Source organism: Leptodactylus fuscus, unplaced genomic scaffold (genome assembly GCF_031893055.1).
Source record: "Leptodactylus fuscus isolate aLepFus1 unplaced genomic scaffold, aLepFus1.hap2 HAP2_SCAFFOLD_145, whole genome shotgun sequence".
NCBI classification, from domain to species: Eukaryota; Metazoa; Chordata; class Amphibia; order Anura; family Leptodactylidae; genus Leptodactylus; species Leptodactylus fuscus.
This window is the reverse complement of record NW_027440167.1, coordinates 137,035-156,338: the sequence shown is the minus strand read 5'-3', so window position 1 is coordinate 156,338 and position 19,304 is coordinate 137,035. Positions and strand designations below refer to the sequence as shown.

Below are 19,304 nucleotides of genomic sequence, written 5' to 3'. Positions count from 1 at the left end.
AAAATCAGATCTTTGATTATTAAAAAAAAAACATGGACTTGCATTGGGCTTGGGATCGAATGGAAAATGATTGTAAATCGACTCTCCAGCACTCTCTCAGGGTCGTCTTCCGGGCTTTGATTGGGCCACAGTGATTACATAGGGTGTCACCTCCGAGGTCCAATCACAGCCCGGAAGAGTGGTCCACTGGGACATGTGACATCAACCAAGAGTCTAGAAGGGGACCCCAAAGGAGCTGCCCAGGAGGGGTGGGGGAGGGGAGTATACTGGTTTATTATGTTTCCGCACCTCCCGGGACGCCACTTATTATACTCAGGGGTGTGCAGAGATCCCAACATATAATAGTGGTACATGGGTGACAACCTCCAGAGCTTAGGGTTCAATTTGACCCTGAAACTTTTGGAAAACTGCGCCCGAATCCAGTGTGACCCATATGGTATCCTCCACGGATCTCACACACCTGCCACAGTACAGTCTGCCCAGTCCCCTACACCCCAACCCTTACCCCATAGCACAGACACCTCACAAGGCTGGATTCATCAGATGGATTTAGTGAAAATACGACACGCTCCAACACAAAAACATATTCCTCATTGGAACCGATTGTGGTCGGGGCATGGAACATCTCGGTGTTAGCCCTTATACTGCAGAAGGTGCGGACTCTGAGCACAGCAAGAAATCAACATGCAAAGCAAATGGGTGAGACCCCAGACCGAACGGACGCAGCTGAGGACCAAACCAGTCCACGGTCCAGGGGGCTTGTGCTGTAAGGTCACTTCTTGTGCTTTTATGGAGGCATGGAGCCCACCACCCATGGTCTGTGAGTCTCTAGGTGAGCCGTCTCCTTACTCGGGGCTCTCTTTATACGTGCCGTTCATGCTGTGAGGACGTTGGCTCCCTCGCCGGCTAGTAGACAGAAGACGACGTAGAGAAGAAGTGGAGCTGAGGTCTCCGCAGCTCTGCATGGGCGTCCCAACCTGACGTCTCTCGTGATCAAAGGAAAGTGGACTTTTGGGAGCCTGGAAAATGACAGAATGACATGAAACAGACTCTACACGGGCAGAAGGAGCGCCATCATGATGTACGGAGGGAGATACAACTGTATACAGCGGTTATACCTCTTATAGATGTGAAAGCAGGACAACATGGGAGGACATTAAAAAGTCATGAAGACCAAGAAGATTGTGAAAGTCTCGTGAATAGTAAAGCAAATTGTGGTGAGACCGGCCGGGGAAGAAAGTACTTAGGGTGAGATGAAGGTGAATAGTCTATTGGCTCTAATGGATGGAGAGAAAACAGTGCTGTCTACTAAAGGAGGCTCCAGCCATGGAAATCCTCTCCTGCTATCACCACCCACTGAGATAACCATATACTGCTATAACCATATACTGCTATCACCATATACTGCTATCACCACCCACTGAGATAACCATATACTGCTATCACCATATACTGAGATAACCACCTACTGAGATAACCATATACTGCTCTCACCATGTACTGCTCTCACCACCTACTGAGATAACCATATACTGCTCTCACCATGTACTGCTATCACCATATACTGCTATCACCATATACTGCTCTCACCATGTACTGCTATCACCACCTACTGAGATAACCATATACTGCTATCACCATGTACTGCTATCACCACCCACTGAGATAACCATATACTGCTATCACCATGTACTGAGATAACCACCTACTGAGATAACCATATACTGCTCTCACCATGTATTGCTATCACCATATACTGCTATCACCACCTACTGAGATAACCATATACTGCTATAACCATATACTGCTATCACCATATACTGAGATAACCACCTACTGAGATAACCATATACTGCTATAACCATATACTGCTATCACCATGTACTGAGATAACCATATACTGCTATCACCATATACTGAGATAACCACCTACTGAGATAACCATATACTGCTATAACCATATACTGCTATCACCATGTACTGCTATCACCATATACTGCTATCACCACCTACTGAGATAACCATATACTGCTATAACCATATACTGCTATCACCATGTACTGAGATAACCATATACTGCTATCACCATATACTGCTATCACCATGTACTGAGATAACCATATACTGCTGTCACCATATACTGAGATAACCACCTACTGAGATAACCATATACTGCTATAACCATATACTGCTATCACCATGTACTGCTATCACCATATACTGCTATCACCACCTACTGAGATAACCATATACTGCTATAACCATATACTGCTATCACCATATACTGAGATAACCATATACTGCTATCACCATATACTGCTATCACCACCCACTGAGATAACCATATACTGCTATAACCATGTACTGAGATAACCACCTACTGAGATAACCATGTACTGCTCTCACCACCTACTGAGATAACCATATACTGCTATCACCATGTACTGCTATCACCACCTACTGAGATAACCATATACTGAGATAACCATATACTGCTATCACCATGTACTGCTATCACCATGTACTGGGATAACCATATACTGCTATCACCATGTACTGCGCTCACCATGTACTGCTATCACCATGTACTGCTATCACCACCCACTGAGATAACCATATACTGCTATCACCATATACTGAGATAACCATATACTGCTATCACCATGTACTGCTATCACCATGTACTGCTATCACCATATACTGCTCTCACCATGTACTGCTATCACCATATACTGAGATCACCATGTACTGCTATCACCATGTACTGCTATCACCATATACTGCTCTCACCATGTACTGCTATCACCACCCACTGAGATAACCATGTACTGCTATCACCACCCACTGAGATAACCATATACTGCTATAACCATATACTGCTATAACCATATACTGCTATCACCATATACTGAGATAACCATATACTGAGATAACCATATACTGAGATAACCATGTACTGCTATCACCATGTACTGAGATAACCATATACTGCTATCACCACACACTGAGATAACCATATACTGCTATAACCATATACTGCTATCACCATATACTGAGATAACCATATACTGCTATAACCACCCACTGAGATAACCATATACTACTATCACCATGTACTGCTATCACCATATACTGCTCTCACCATGTACTGCTATCACCATATACTGCTCTCACCATGTACTGCTATCACCACCCACTGAGATAACCATGTACTGCTATCACCACCCACTGAGATAACCATATACTGCTATAACCATATACTGCTATAACCATATACTGCTATCACCACCCACTGAGATAACCATGTACTGCTATCACCACCCACTGAGATAACCATATACTGCTATAACCATATACTGCTATAACCATATACTGCTATCACCATATACTGCTATCACCATATACTGCTATAACCATATACTGCTATCACCATATACTGAGATAACCATATACTGCTATAACCACCCACTGAGATAACCATATACTACTATCACCATGTACTGTTATCACCACCTACTGAGATAACCATATACTGCTATCATCATATACTGCTATCACCACCTACTGAGATAACCATATACTGCTATCACCATATACTGCTATCACCACCCACTGAGATAACCATATACTGCTATCACCATGTACTGCTATCACCACCTACTGAGATAACCATATACTGCTATCACCATATACTGAGATAACCATATACTGCTATCACCATATACTGAGATAACCATGTACTGCTATCACCATGTACTGCTATCACCATGTACTGCTATCACCATATACTGCTCTCACCATATACTGCTATCACAACCCACTGAGATAACCATGTACTGCTATCACCACCCACTGAGATAACCATATACTGCTATAACCATATACTGCTATAACCATATACTGCTATCACCATATACTGTTATCACCATATACTGAGATAACCATATACTGCTATAACCACCCACTGAGATAACCATATACTACTATCACCATATACTGCTATCACCACCTACTGAGATAACCATATACTGCTATCACCATGTACTGCTATCACCACCTACTGAGATAACCATATACTGCTATCACCATGTACTGCTATCACCACCTACTGAGATAACCATATACTGCTATCACCATGTACTGCTATAACCATGTACTGCTATCACCACCCACTGAGATAACCATATACTGCTATCACCATGTACTGCTATCACCACCTACTGAGATAACCATATACTGCTATCACCATGTACTGCTATCACCACCTACTGAGATAACCATATACTGCTATCACCATATACTGCTATCACCACCCACTGAGATAACCATATACTGCTATCACCATGTACTGCTATCACCATATACTGCTATCACCACCCACTGAGATAATCATATACTGCTATCACCACCCACTGAGATAACCATATACTGCTATAACCATATACTGCTATCACCATGTACTCATGTACTGCTATCACCATGTACTGCTATCACCACCCACTGAGATAACCATATACTGCTATAACCACCCACTGAGATAACCATATACTGCTATAACCATATACTGCTATCACCATATACTGCTATCACCATGTACTGCTATCACCACCCACTGAGAAAACCATATACTGCTATAACCACCCACTGAGATAACCATATACTGCTATAACCATATACTGCTATCACCATGTACTGCTATCACCATGTACTGCTATCACCATATACTGCTATCACCATATACTGCTATCACCATATACTGCTATCACCATATACTGAGATAACCATATACTGAGATAACCATGTACTGCTATCACCATGTACTGAGATAACCATATACTGCTATCACCACACACTGAGATAACCATATACTGCTATAACCATATACTGCTATCACCATATACTGAGATAACCATATACTGCTATAACCACCCACTGAGATAACCATATACTACTATCACCATGTACTGCTATCACCATATACTGCTCTCACCATGTACTGCTATCACCATATACTGCTCTCACCATGTACTGCTATCACCACCCACTGAGATAACCATGTACTGCTATCACCACCCACTGAGATAACCATATACTGCTATAACCATATACTGCTATCACCACCCACTGAGATAACCATGTACTGCTATCACCACCCACTGAGATAACCATATACTGCTATAACCATATACTGCTATAACCATATACTGCTATCACCATATACTGCTATCACCATATACTGCTATAACCATATACTGCTATCACCATATACTGAGATAACCATATACTGCTATAACCACCCACTGAGATAACCATATACTGCTATAACCATATACTACTATCACCATGTACTGCTATCACCACCTACTGAGATAACCATATACTGCTATCATCATATACTGCTATCACCACCTACTGAGATAACCATATACTGCTATCACCATATACTGCTATCACCACCCACTGAGATAACCATATACTGCTATCACCATGTACTGCTATCACCATATACTGCTATCACCACCTACTGAGATAACCATATACTGCTATCACCATATACTGCTATCACCACCCACTGAGATAACCATATACTGCTATAACCATATACTGCTATAACCATATACTGCTATAACCATATACTGAGATAACCATATACTGAGATAACCACCCACTGAGATAACCATATACTACTATCACCATGTACTGCTATCACCATATACTGCTCTCACCATGTACTGCTCTCACCATATACTGCTCTCACCATGTACTGCTATCACCACCCACTGAGATAACCATGTACTGCTATCACCACCCACTGAGATAACCATATACTGCTATAACCATATACTGCTATCACCACCCACTGAGATAACCATGTACTGCTATCACCACCCACTGAGATAACCATATACTGCTATAACCATATACTGCTATAACCATATACTGCTATCACCATATACTGCTATCACCATATACTGCTATAACCATATACTGCTATCACCATATACTGAGATAACCATATACTGCTATAACCACCCACTGAGATAACCATATACTGCTATAACCATATACTACTATCACCATGTACTGCTATCACCACCTACTGAGATAACCATATACTGCTATCACCATATACTGCTATCACCACCCACTGAGATAACCATATACTGCTATCACCATGTACTGCTATCACCATATACTGCTATCACCACCTACTGAGATAACCATATACTGCTATCACCATGTACTGCTATCACCATATACTGCTATCACCACCCACTGAGATAACCATATACTGCTATAACCATATACTGCTATAACCATATACTGAGATAACCATATACTGAGATAACCACCCACTGAGATAACCATATACTACTATCACCATGTACTGCTATCACCACCTACTGAGATAACCATATACTGCTATCACCATATACTGAGATAACCATATACTGCTATCACCATATACTGCTATCACCATGTATCACCACCTATTGCCCAGAACCTAGAGATAGAGACGGGGCGATACAGGCAGACGTACAAGCCACAGGAGAAGAGACTGTGCCAGCACTGTGACCAGGGGGCCCTAGAAGACCAGACCCACTTCCTGCTACACTGCACCAAATACTCAGCTGTGAGGGCCGTCTACTACCAAAGACTCTCTGCCCACATCCCAGACTGGGAGAAGAGGAAACTCTACATCCTACTGGGAGAAGAAGAGGCCACTGTGGAGATCGCTGCCCAATACGTGTCCAGCTGTCACCAAACCAGAGGAAGATGAGACTATTATATCCCACCACCCACCACCCAAAGACCTTTATACCCCACCACCCACCACCCAAAGACCTTTATACCCCACCACCCACCCTACCACCATCTCCACCTTCCTAGCTGGGACAAGGATCTCTCCACATGACCCTCTCCTCCCAGCGAGCACTGCCTTCTGACTCCAAGCCTGGACCCCATTACCGGCTTTGTGTTGTCTCCTCCATCTCTGAGACTCCTCCGAGATCTATTGAGGAATCTGGCCACAAGCACCCGGGTATTGCGCCCTCCCTTCAGGTCTCCCAAAGACAACGCTCCGCTTCTGGAAAGTCGCTGAACAGTTTTGCGTGTAAAATGGATTCTTCTCTTTCCATCTGAATTTGTGCGAAGAAGTGTTGGTGATCCGGGCGTGTGCAGTCTGTGTAATGCGGCTCCTTCATACAGACCTGCAGCATAAGAACCATCAATGACCCCACGTGCCATCACCCAAAGACAAAGCCCCAAATACTATCAGAACTGTGTCGCCCTCATGGAGTCTCAGTAACACTATAGCTATGGATCCAGCAGTCACGGGGGACCTTACCCTAATCTCTGAATCTTCATAGAACCAGGAGACCTTTGGTGAACATTAGGCGAGGTTCACACAATGTATCTGTAGCCGATTTTGAGACAGATTCCTCAACCTCAGCACAAAATTCTGTCCGGAATCTTCCTGCTATTGTTTCCAATGGGAAGTGGGGACAGGATGCGGAAATAAAAGCGTCCTGCGCGACCTTCCTGCTGATTCCATGACTGGTTCAGCCACCGAATCCATGGTGGAAGGCCAAGGTCTGAGGATAATCTCTGCCGCAACTTTCCGCCATTGGATTCCAAGGACCAGAAAACTGTTCCTTATTAGGGTTGAGCGATCAGGATCGGAAAAGATCAGATTCCGATCGGCGATCGAGTAGATTTCATGATCGCGATCGGGATTCCGATGCCGATCTTTTCCGGCAGGATCGAGGTCAGAGGTTATCTCAAGATCGACTCAACCCTAATCATATATATATATATATCATGAATAGGGTTAAGCGATCGGGTTCGGGAAAGAATGGATACCGATCGGCGATCGAGAAAATTTCATGATTGGGATCGGCTGGAAAATGATCCAAAATCAGATTTTAAAAACCATCCTGAAATTTCAAGATGGGCTCCACCCTGACCATTATCTCTGCTGGCGGGATTACAGATTACATTACTGACTACTCCGAATTATTGGTCTGACCTGTGTCCACAGATGAAATGGAGACACTGTCCTCCTCTAGAACCTTGGTGTAATCCGGAACTCCAAAATCTGAGAAATATGAAGAGAAATAGATGATAGCGAGATGGGGTCGTGGTGGCATGACATTATATGACATCGGGATGACCGGTGTCCACTAGCCAAGTGGGTGGTGCTTGACACCAGCACAGAGATACTGAAGCGTTACCACCCACTTGTCTAATAGACTCTAATTACATCAACACTAAAGGCCTATATCTTTGGAATGGCTGAACCCATTTGGAAAAAGAAGAATCAAAACTGCTCGGGGTGTTGGCGCCGATCAGATGACGGAAGACATATTGGACATTTCACCCCTGGTCCTCCTTAAAGAAGATGAAAGAAGAATGAGGTCTGCAGCTCACCTGTACCGAGCAGCAAGGAGATCCCCGGGTCGCTGTGTGAGCGGATGACAAGTCGTGGAGTCACGTCTACAGACAAAGCCTTGGGTCGGGTGTTCTCGCTGTACCTGCGGTGTGGACAGTCTGGAGTCTGGCAGGGAGAGCTGTGATGGAGAGAACACCCCGAACCTCTGTTCACTTCTCCTCCATGAGGAACCTTTCCTTTTACACGTAATTCTGGGAAACAGGGACCAATGGTGCACCCAATGGTCTCCAGCCTGTTACAGCTTCGCGTGGCACCACTCGCTACATGGGAAGAAGGCTCAGTGCAATCACTGGCCGTAGAACAGGAGAAAGAGCGCCCCCCTTTAACACGAGGAACCGCCACTTCCTCAAAAGGCCCCTGCAGGCTGATAGTCGGGCTCTGGAGGTGGTGTCCACACTGTCCACAGTCAGCGCTCAGACAGTAGTCGGCCCGGCTGCGCTTGATGAAACGATACTGGACATAACCCACAGATCCGGCAGAACCCTGCATCTCCAACAAGACCGAGTCTTCAGAGGGGCTGCTGTCCTCTGTAACGCAGAATGATTGAGGTCAGCGGAGAGGAGAGGACATCCATTCACAGTGCTACACCTAAACCGTCAGGTCAGACTGGATCGCACAGTATTGGTAACCAGAGCCGGCCTCTGGGTCAGATCCACAAAAATCCAAAGAGATAGTAGGCCCCAAGTACTTTAGTCAACAAATCAGCTGCTATGTCAACACTACCACCATGGCCACTGTCCTATCTCTACCAAATTACCATTACCACAATGGCCACTGTCCTATCTCTACCAAATTACCATTACCACCATGGCCACTGTCCTATCTCTACCAAATTACCATTACAACCATGGTCACTGTCCTATCTCTACCAAATTACCATTACAACCATGGCCACTGTCCTATCTCTACCAAATTACCATTACAACCATGGTCACTGTCCTATCTCTACCAAATTACCATTACAACCATGGCCACTGTCCTATCTCTACCAACTCCCAATTACCACCATGGCCACTGTCCTATCTCTACCAAATTACCGTTACCACAATGGCCACTGTCCTATCTCTACCAAATTACCGTTACCACCATGGTCACTGTCCTATCTCTACCAAATTACCGTTACCACCATGGCCACTGTCCTATCTCTACCAACTCCCAATTACCACCATGGTCACTGTCCTATCTCTACCAAATTACCATTACCACCATGGCCACTGCCCTATCTCTACCAAATTACCATTACCACCATGGCCACTGCCCTATCTCTACCAACTCCCAATTACCACCATGGCCACTGTCCTATCTCTACCAAATTACCATTACCACCATGGCCACTGTCCTATCTCTACCAAATTACCATTACCACCATGGTCACTGTCCTATCTCTACCAACTCCCAATTACCACCATGGCCACTGTCCTATCTCTGCCAACTCCCAATTACCACCATGGCCACTGTCCTATCTCTACCAACTCACCATTCCCACTATGGCCTGTAGAGTCGATTCGGTCTGATACACTGAGACATGAGACTTCATTGGCTTGGGCATCATATAATGTGGCCTGTAAAGAGGAAACACTTCAGGAGACAAATATCCAGCTAGCAAGGTGCAGGAGAATGGCTTGGTGACGATGAAGCCTACCTGGCTGTCTTCTCGGATCCCCATGACACTCTCGTATGATGGTGGGAAGTCTACTGGGTAGAGAGGGATGGGGCTGTCCATGGAGCCATTATATGTGATACTGTAACAATAAATGGACAATGTTGCAGCCACTAATGGAGAGTAAGTAGCATGATGGAGGTGCCATGGTGTATTGGGCAGCCGTACCTCTGGGCATCCGTCTCTGAGCTGCAGGTATACTCTGGAGGATAATATGGAGGTGGAGGAACCGGAGGCACAAACTCCTCACACTCCATCATACGCTGCAGGATGGTGTCCTGGGCAGAGAAGCACTCCAGGTTGACAGAAGTGGATCTCTGAGGGGCCAGCTGGGGACACAGAGAAGAATAGGTGACATACCCAACAGGGAAAGTGTCTGCACAAGTCATGTTTGTGCCTCCGTCTGCACACGGGTACAGAACTTACTACATGGGTGACATCCAATGAGAAAATCTGAATGCAGCAGATGACAGCGGACAAGGTGCAGATGATGGTGGAAAAGATGGTGAGGCCACAGACACTGAACAACAGGTCCTAGGACACACAGAGAGCCGTCAGTAAGAAAAGAACATACCACCTCCGGCAGCCGAAGACGACCTGCTCGCGGCAAAACTAGCCGGAAAGCCAAGTGGTGGAACCCAAGGTAGGAAGGCAAGACATGAAGATCGTGTAAGAAAACCAGAGACATAAAGCATGGCCCTACTAATAATGAGGCGCCCCTCAGGGGACACAAGGTCCCACCTACCTGGAGCTAAGGCTGAAGTGGTCTTCACTGCGTTCCCTACACCCAATACATGGAGCCGGTGAGGGGTCACTAACCTTCAGAGCGATGCGGATGCTGTCACATTGGTGGTTGGGGTACAGGGTCAGCTTCTCCAGCTCTCTGCAGTCAGGCAAGGCTTCCTGCTGCCCAACAGGGTGACAGCAAATGCACCAATTGTTCTCCTGAAGAAAGTAAGAGCCGCGTCAGATGAGAGCGGGGAAGGAATATACTCAGGGTATACAGTATACACTCACCTTCTTACAGGAATTAAAGGATTTCACCAGCTGCCCATTCTGACAGGAGAGGATGGAGCCGGCCAGACTGAGCATGACACTCAGGGCACTGACTAGTGTGAAGGCAGTCACCTGAAAGATGGAGTCACCATCACTGTCAGCACCCGCACCGCGCCGGGACAGTCACACACAGCTCCATGGCCTTCCCTCTAATCTATATACATCATTCTATGTCTCTGGTTCACCTTCCCCCTGTCTGTATACACCTTCTATATCTCCAGTTAACTCTATCACCTTCTCCCCCCCATCTGTATACATCATTGTACATCTCCGGTTCAGCTCTATGACCTCCCCTCCCACCCGTGTCTTCTCTTCATGGTCGGAGCAGTGACCCAGCCGTTGCCTCGTTCCTATACTTACCACCAGGGTGATCGGCTTCTTCCATGAGATGCAGCCAATAAGACCAGAAACAGCCAACTGAGCAGCAAGAAGAGAGAAAGGAGACAAGGAAAAGCAGGACATGAGCGAGAGAGGAGAGCGACGGGAGAGGGAAGAAGACCACAAGACAGGTGGAGAGGTGGGAGAAGAGCCGTGACAATGGGGCAATGGTGGGAGAAGACTTAGTCAATGATTTAGAACGTGGAAAGAGAAGGAAACGTGCTGTCGATTTCACGGATTTACACAGTCCATCTCACTTTGCAGTATTCGGGTCTCCATACATATGGACCATACCATCTGATTGTTTTTATTGGGCATCATAGTAGAGTAGCCTACAAGACCCAAACACCTCAGCTCTCCATATGGAGGCAAAGGAACAAAACATGTATAGGTTGGCCAGTTACCGCATGTATGGAGACTTCTGTAAAACTGGACAAGTCCTAAAGGTCAATAAGATGAGGCCGAAGAAGAAGAAGACAAGTCACCAATATGTCCTCCACCATAAGTACAACTCTCCTACTACTCTCTCCTAGGATACAGTCACTGGCCCTGGCTACACACCCGTCATACCCCGTCACGTCCTTCCTCCATTACCTGAGCTCAACCTTCCCAGACACGTCAGGTAGAAATCGGCTGAAACAGTTTTAGATGTTCGGTTTGAAATAGGACTTGTATGGTGAGGACAGACCTGAGCTCGGCCGAGGCTACCATTAATTTGGTCAGTCTTTGCAGATTTGCACAACCTGTCTATAGGATCTGTAACTCTCATAGGCCAGTTTGGTCACATTGCTGGTAGGACAGTTGTGCATGGCCCACTCCACACCGCTCTTGGCCTTCCATACTTGACTAGAGCTTGTCCACATGTCCATCCATTGAGTGTAATGTGAATGTGCAGACGTCCCTTCGGATCTCATGGACCAATGGTCCCTGTAATAAGAATGGTGACATGTTCTACTTCGGTCCATTCTGTGGAATACAGAGCTCCACTGACGTCACAGACAGTACACATGGTGACTATAGAGCTCAGGTAAGGACTCGTCTGACCTATAAGATATCCATGGTGAGGATAGAGCTCAGGTAAGGACTCGTCTGACCTATAAGATATCCATGGTGACTATAGAGCTCAGGTAAGGACTCGTCTGACCTATAAGATAACCACGGTGACTATAGAGCTCAGGTAAGGACTCGTCTGACCTATAAGATATCCATGGTGACTATAGAGCTCAGGTAAGGACTCGTCTGACCTATAAGATATCCATGGTGAGGATAGAGCTCAGGTAAGGACTCGTCTGACCTATAAGATATCCATGGTGAGGATAGAGCTCAGGTAAGGACTCGTCTGACCTATAAGATAACCATGGTGACTATAGAGCTCAGGTAAGGACTCGTCTGACCTATAAGATAACCATGGTGAGGATAGAGCTCAGGTAAGGACTCGTCTGACCTATAAGATATCCATGGTGACTATAGAGCTCAGGTAAGGACTCGTCTGACCTATAAGATAACCATGGTGAGGATAGAGCTCAGGTAAGGACTCGTCTGACCTATAAGATAACCATGGTGAGGATAGAGCTCAGGTAAGGACTCGTCTGACCTATAAGATATCCATGGTGAGGATAGAGCTCAGGTAAGGACTCGTCTGACCTATAAGATATCCATGGTGAGGATAGAGCTCAGGTAAGGACTCGTCTGACCTATAAGATATCCATGGTGACTATAGAGCTCAGGTAAGGACTCGTCTGACCTATAAGATATCCATGGTGAGGATAGAGCTCAGGTAAGGACTCGTCTGACCTATAAGATATCCATGGTGACTATAGAGCTCAGGTAAGGACTCGTCTGACCTATAAGATATCCATGGTGACTATAGAGCTCAGGTAAGGACTCGTCTGACCTATAAGATATCCATGGTGACTATAGAGCTCAGGTAAGGACTCGTCTGACCTATAAGATATCCATGGTGACTATAGAGCTCAGGTAAGGACTCGTCTGACCTATAAGATATCCATGGTGACTATAGAGCTCAGGTAAGGACTCGTCTGACCTATAAGATAACCATGGTGAGGATAGAGCTCAGGTAAGGACTCGTCTGACCTATAAGATATCCATGGTGAGGATAGAGCTCAGGTAAGGACTCGTCTGACCTATAAGATATCCATGGTGAGGATAGAGCTCAGGTAAGGACTCGTCTGACCTATAAGATATCCATGGTGAGGATAGAGCTCAGGTAAGGACTCGTCTGACCTATAAGATATCCATGGTGACTATAGAGCTCAGGTAAGGACTCGTCTGACCTATAAGATATCCATGGTGACTATAGAGCTCAGGTAAGGACTCGTCTGACCTATAAGATATCCATGGTGACTATAGAGCTCAGGTAAGGACTCGTCTGACCTATAAGATAACCATGGTGAGGATAGAGCTCAGGTAAGGACTCGTCTGACCTATAAGATATCCATGGTGAGGATAGAGCTCAGGTAAGGACTCGTCTGACCTATAAGATATCCATGGTGAGGATAGAGCTCAGGTAAGGACTCGTCTGACCTATAAGATATCCATGGTGAGGATAGAGCTCAGGTAAGGACTCGTCTGACCTATAAGATATCTATGGTGAGGATAGAGCTCAGGTAAGGACTCGTCTGACCTATAAGATATCCATGGTGAGGATAGAGCTCAGGTAAGGACTCGTCTGACCTATAAGATATCCATGGTGACTATAGAGCTCAGGTAAGGACTCGTCTGACCTATAAGATATCCATGGTGAGGATAGAGCTCAGGTAAGGACTCGTCTGACCTATAAGATATCCATGGTGAGGATAGAGCTCAGGTAAGGACTCGTCTGACCTATAAGATAACCACGGTGAGGATAGAGCTCAGGTAAGGACTCGTCTGACCTATAAGATAACCATGGTGAGGATAGAGCTCAGGTAAGGACTCGTCTGACCTATAAGATAACCACGGTGAGGATAGAGCTCAGGTAAGGACTCGTCTGACCTATAAGATAACCACGGTGAGGATAGAGCTCAGGTAAGGACACGTCTGACCTATAAGATATCCATGGTGAGGATAGAGCTCAGGTAAGGACTCGTCTGACCTATAAGATATCCATGGTGAGGATAGAGCTCAGGTAAGGACTCGTCTGACCTATAAGATATCCATGGTGAGGATAGAGCACAGGTAAGGACTCGTCTGACCTATAAGATATCCATGGTGAGGATAGAGCTCAGGTAAGGACTCGTCTGACCTATAAGATATCCATGGTGACTATAGAGCTCAGGTAAGGACTCGTCTGACCTATAAGATATCCATGGTGAGGATAGAGCTCAGGTAAGGACTCGTCTGACCTATAAGATAACCATGGTGAGGATAGAGCTCAGGTAAGGACTCGTCTGACCTATAAGATATCCATGGTGAGGATAGAGCTCAGGTAAGGACTCGTCTGACCTATAAGATAACCATGGTGAGGATAGAGCTCAGGTAAGGACTCGTCTGACCTATAAGATATCCATGGTGACTATAGAGCTCAGGTAAGGACTCGTCTGACCTATAAGATATCCATGGTGAGGATAGAGCACAGGTAAGGACTCGTCTGACCTATAAGATATCCATGGTGAGGATAGAGCTCAGGTAAGGACTCGTCTGACCTATAAGATATCCACGGTGAGGATAGAGCTCAGGTAAGGACTCGTCTGACCTATAAGATAACCACGGTGACTATAGAGCTCAGGTAAGGACTCGTCTGACCTATAAGATATCCATGGTGAGGATAGAGCTCAGGTAAGGACTCGTCTGACCTATAAGATATCCATGGTGAGGATAGAGCTAAGGTAAGGACTCGTCTGACCTATAAGATAACCATGGTGAGGATAGAGCTCAGGTAAGGACTCGTCTGACCTATAAGATATCCATGGTGAGGATAGAGCACAGGTAAGGACTTGTCTGACCTATAAGATATCCATGGTGAGGATAGAGCTCAGGTAAGGACTCGTCTGACCTATAAGATAACCATGGTGAGGATAGAGCTCAGGTAAGGACTCGTCTGACCTATAAGATATCCATGGTGAGGATAGAGCTCAGGTAAGGACTCGTCTGACCTATAAGATATCCATGGTGAGGATAGAGCTCAGGTAAGGACTCGTCTGACCTATAAGATATCTATGGTGAGGATAGAGCTCAGGTAAGGACTCGTCTGACCTATAAGATATCCATGGTGAGGATAGAGCTCAGGTAAGGACTCGTCTGACCTATAAGATATCCATGGTGACTATAGAGCTCAGGTAAGGACTCGTCTGACCTATAAGATATCCATGGTGAGGATAGAGCTCAGGTAAGGACTCGTCTGACCTATAAGATAACCACGGTGAGGATAGAGCTCAGGTAAGGACTCGTCTGACCTATAAGATAACCACGGTGAGGATAGAGCTCAGGTAAGGACACGTCTGACCTATAAGATATCCATGGTGAGGATAGAGCTCAGGTAAGGACTCGTCTGACCTATAAGATATCCATGGTGACTATAGAGCTCAGGTAAGGACTCGTCTGACCTATAAGATAACCATGGTGAGGATAGAGCTCAGGTAAGGACTCGTCTGACCTATAAGATATCCATGGTGAGGATAGAGCTCAGGTAAGGACTCGTCTGACCTATAAGATAACCATGGTGACTATAGAGCTCAGGTAAGGACTCGTCTGACCTATAAGATAACCATGGTGAGGGTAGAGCTCAGGTAAGGACTCGTCTGACCTATAAGATAACCATGGTGAGGGTAGAGCTCAGGTAAGGACTCGTCTGACCTATAAGATATCCATGGTGACTATAGAGCTCAGGTAAGGACTCGTCTGACCTATAAGATAACCATGGTGAGGATAGAGCTCAGGTAAGGACTCGTCTGACCTATAAGATAACCATGGTGAGGGTAGAGCTCAGGTAAGGACTCGTCTGACCTATAAGATATCCATGGTGACTATAGAGCTCAGGTAAGGACTCGTCTGACCTATAAGATAACCATGGTGAGGATAGAGCTCAGGTAAGGACTCGTCTGACCTATAAGATAACCATGGTGAGGGTAGAGCTCAGGTAAGGACTCGTCTGACCTATAAGATAACCATGGTGACTATAGAGCTCAGGTAAGGACTCGTCTGACCTATAAGATATCCATGGTGAGGATAGAGCTCAGGTAAGGACTCGTCTGACCTATAAGATATCCATGGTGAGGATAGAGCTCAGGTAAGGACACGTCTGACCTATAAGATATCCATGGTGAGGATAGAGCTCAGGTAAGGACTCGTCTGACCTATAAGATATCCATGGTGAGGATAGAGCTCAGGTAAGGACTCGTCTGACCTATAAGATATCCATGGTGAGGATAGAGCTCAGGTAAGGACTCGTCTGACCTATAAGATAACCATGGTGAGGATAGAGCTCAGGTAAGGACTCGTCTGACCTATAAGATATCCATGGTGACTATAGAGCTCAGGTAAGGACTCGTCTGACCTATAAGATATCCATGGTGAGGATAGAGCTCAGGTAAGGACTCGTCTGACCTATAAGATATCCATGGTGACTATAGAGCTCAGGTAAGGACTCGTCTGACCTATAAGATATCCATGGTGACTATAGAGCTCAGGTAAGGACTCGTCTGACCTATAAGATAACCATGGTGAGGATAGAGCTCAGGTAAGGACTCGTCTGACCTATAAGATATCCATGGTGACTATAGAGCTCAGGTAAGGACTCGTCTGACCTATAAGATATCCATGGTGAGGATAGAGCTCAGGTAAGGACTCGTCTGACCTATAAGATATCTATGGTGACTATAGAGCTCAGGTAAGGACTCGTCTGACCTATAAGATATCCATGGTGAGGATAGAGCTCAGGTACGGACTCGTCTGACCTATAAGATATCCATGGTGACTATAGAGCTCAGGTAAGGACTCGTCTGACCTATAAGATATCCATGGTGAGGATAGAGCTCAGGTAAGGACTCGTCTGACCTATAAGATATCCATGGTGACTATAGAGCTCAGGTAAGGACTCGTCTGACCTATAAGATAACCATGGTGACTATAGAGCTCAGGTAAGGACTCGTCTGACCTATAAGATATCCATGGTGAGGATAGAGCTCAGGTAAGGACTCGTCTGACCTATAAGATAACCATGGTGAGGATAGAGCTCAGGTAAGGACTCGTCTGACCTATAAGATATCCATGGTGAGGATAGAGCTCAGGTAAGGACTCGTCTGACCTATAAGATAACCATGGTGAGGATAGAGCTCAGGTAAGGACTCGTCTGACCTATAAGATATCTATGGTGAGGATAGAGCTCAGGTAAGGACTCGTCTGACCTATAAGATAACCATGGTGAGGATAGAGCTCAGGTAAGGACTCGTCTGACCTATAAGATATCCACGGTGAGGATAGAGCTCAGGTAAGGACTCGTCTGACCTATAAGATAACCATGGTGACTATAGAGCTCAGGTAAGGACTCGTCTGACCTATAAGATATCCATGGTGACTATAGAGCTCAGGTAAGGACTCGTCTGAACTATAAGATAACCATGGTGAGGATAGAGCTCAGGTAAGGACTCGTCTGACCTATAAGATATCCATGGTGAGGATAGAGCTCAGGTAAGGACTCGTCTGACCTAAAGGATAACCATGGTGAGGATAGAGCTCAGGTAAGGACTCGTCTGACCTATAAGATATCCATGGTGAGGATAGAGCTCAGGTAAGGACTCGTCTGACCTATACGATATCCATGGTGAGGATAGAGCTCAGGTAAGGACTCGTCTGACCTATAAGATAACCATGGTGAGGATAGAGCTCAGGTAAGGACTCGTCTGACCTATAAGATATCCATGGTGAGGATAGAGCTCAGGTAAGGACTCGTCTGACCTATAAGATAACCACGGTGAGGATAGAGCTCAGGTAAGGACTCGTCTGACCTATAAGATAACCACGGTGAGGATAGAGCTCAGGTAAGGACTCGTCTGACCCATAAGACATACCCGGAGTAGAACCAGAACTTACAGAGAATCCAGCCCACGATGGACACGAGTGTTTGATTTTGGTGTTTGTGGTGATAGAGGCCGTTACCAGACTGAAGGTGACTATCAGGACCCCCAGAATCACCTGCACAAACCCCAGAGCCAGCAGCACATGTGTCCAAGCCCGGTGTAGCCTCAGCTGGGACAGACTGCGGGAGGTCCGACCAGTAAGAGAAAAACTGGAATCTGTTGGGGAGGGCATCTCTACACAGGGCTCCAATGACAGCGCTCATCGAGAGGACTCTCCCAGTCTACCATTACAGGGAGTTCAGTCAGGAGATGCCTAGTCTGCGTGGGTCAATGCCGGATCTGCAGTACGCAATTCCCATGGGACAGAAGACAAGAGATTAACCCTTAATGTTCAATTAAACTCAGTCACATTATACTCATTCCAGAGAGCATAAAAGATTCAGAAGGTTCCACTTCAAGGGTTTGTTGGGAATATTAAGCATGGTCATCAGAGAAGGCAGCAGGAGGGCGGCCATACAGACGACTCAGCAAGAATCACGGCCAAGCAATGCAGGACAGACGGGCGCAGACCCTGGTCAAGGTCGAAGTACAACACTGGTAATAAATAGGATGGAAGGAAACATCAGTCATCCACACGAAAACTAGATAGAAAACTCCACCAGAGGTCCCTTCTCCGATACAAGAGACTGGACGCCATAGGACCCTCCACACACTGGGGGATGTAGATGAGAGGATACAGCCA

The 19,304-nt window shown here is 45.8% G+C and overlaps 1 protein-coding gene across 1 annotated transcript; it reads right to left on the bottom strand.

Moving 5' to 3' along the window:
- Nucleotides 1-757: 757 nt before the first annotated feature.
- ENTREP3 (endosomal transmembrane epsin interactor 3) lies at nucleotides 758-19,201 on the bottom strand. The gene is made up of 12 exons (XM_075261491.1): nucleotides 18,576-19,201; nucleotides 11,529-11,585; nucleotides 11,130-11,240; nucleotides 10,932-11,057; nucleotides 10,539-10,646; nucleotides 10,281-10,441; nucleotides 10,095-10,194; nucleotides 9,930-10,014; nucleotides 8,431-8,979; nucleotides 8,030-8,098; nucleotides 6,970-7,211; nucleotides 758-1,019 (listed from the first exon to the last, which is right to left on the bottom strand). The coding sequence occupies exons 1-12, from the start codon at nucleotides 18,792-18,794 to the stop codon at nucleotides 846-848; spliced, it is 2,001 nt and encodes a 666-aa protein (XP_075117592.1). The 5' UTR covers nucleotides 18,795-19,201; the 3' UTR covers nucleotides 758-845.
- Nucleotides 19,202-19,304: the final 103 nt, after the last annotated feature.

Excerpts from the sequence above, each read along its gene's own strand:
- ENTREP3 (XM_075261491.1), bottom strand. The coding sequence starts at position 18,794 with ATGCCCTCCCCAACAGATTCCAGTTTTTCTCTTACTGGTCGGACCTCC. Across the intron at positions 8,980-9,929 it reads TACAGGCCATAGTGGGAATG|AGGACAGCAGCCCCTCTGAA; the intron begins GTGAGTTGGTAG and ends TCTGCGTTACAG. Across the intron at positions 7,212-8,029 it reads CATTTCATCTGTGGACACAG|GTCTGTATGAAGGAGCCGCA; the intron begins GTCAGACCAATA and ends CTTATGCTGCAG.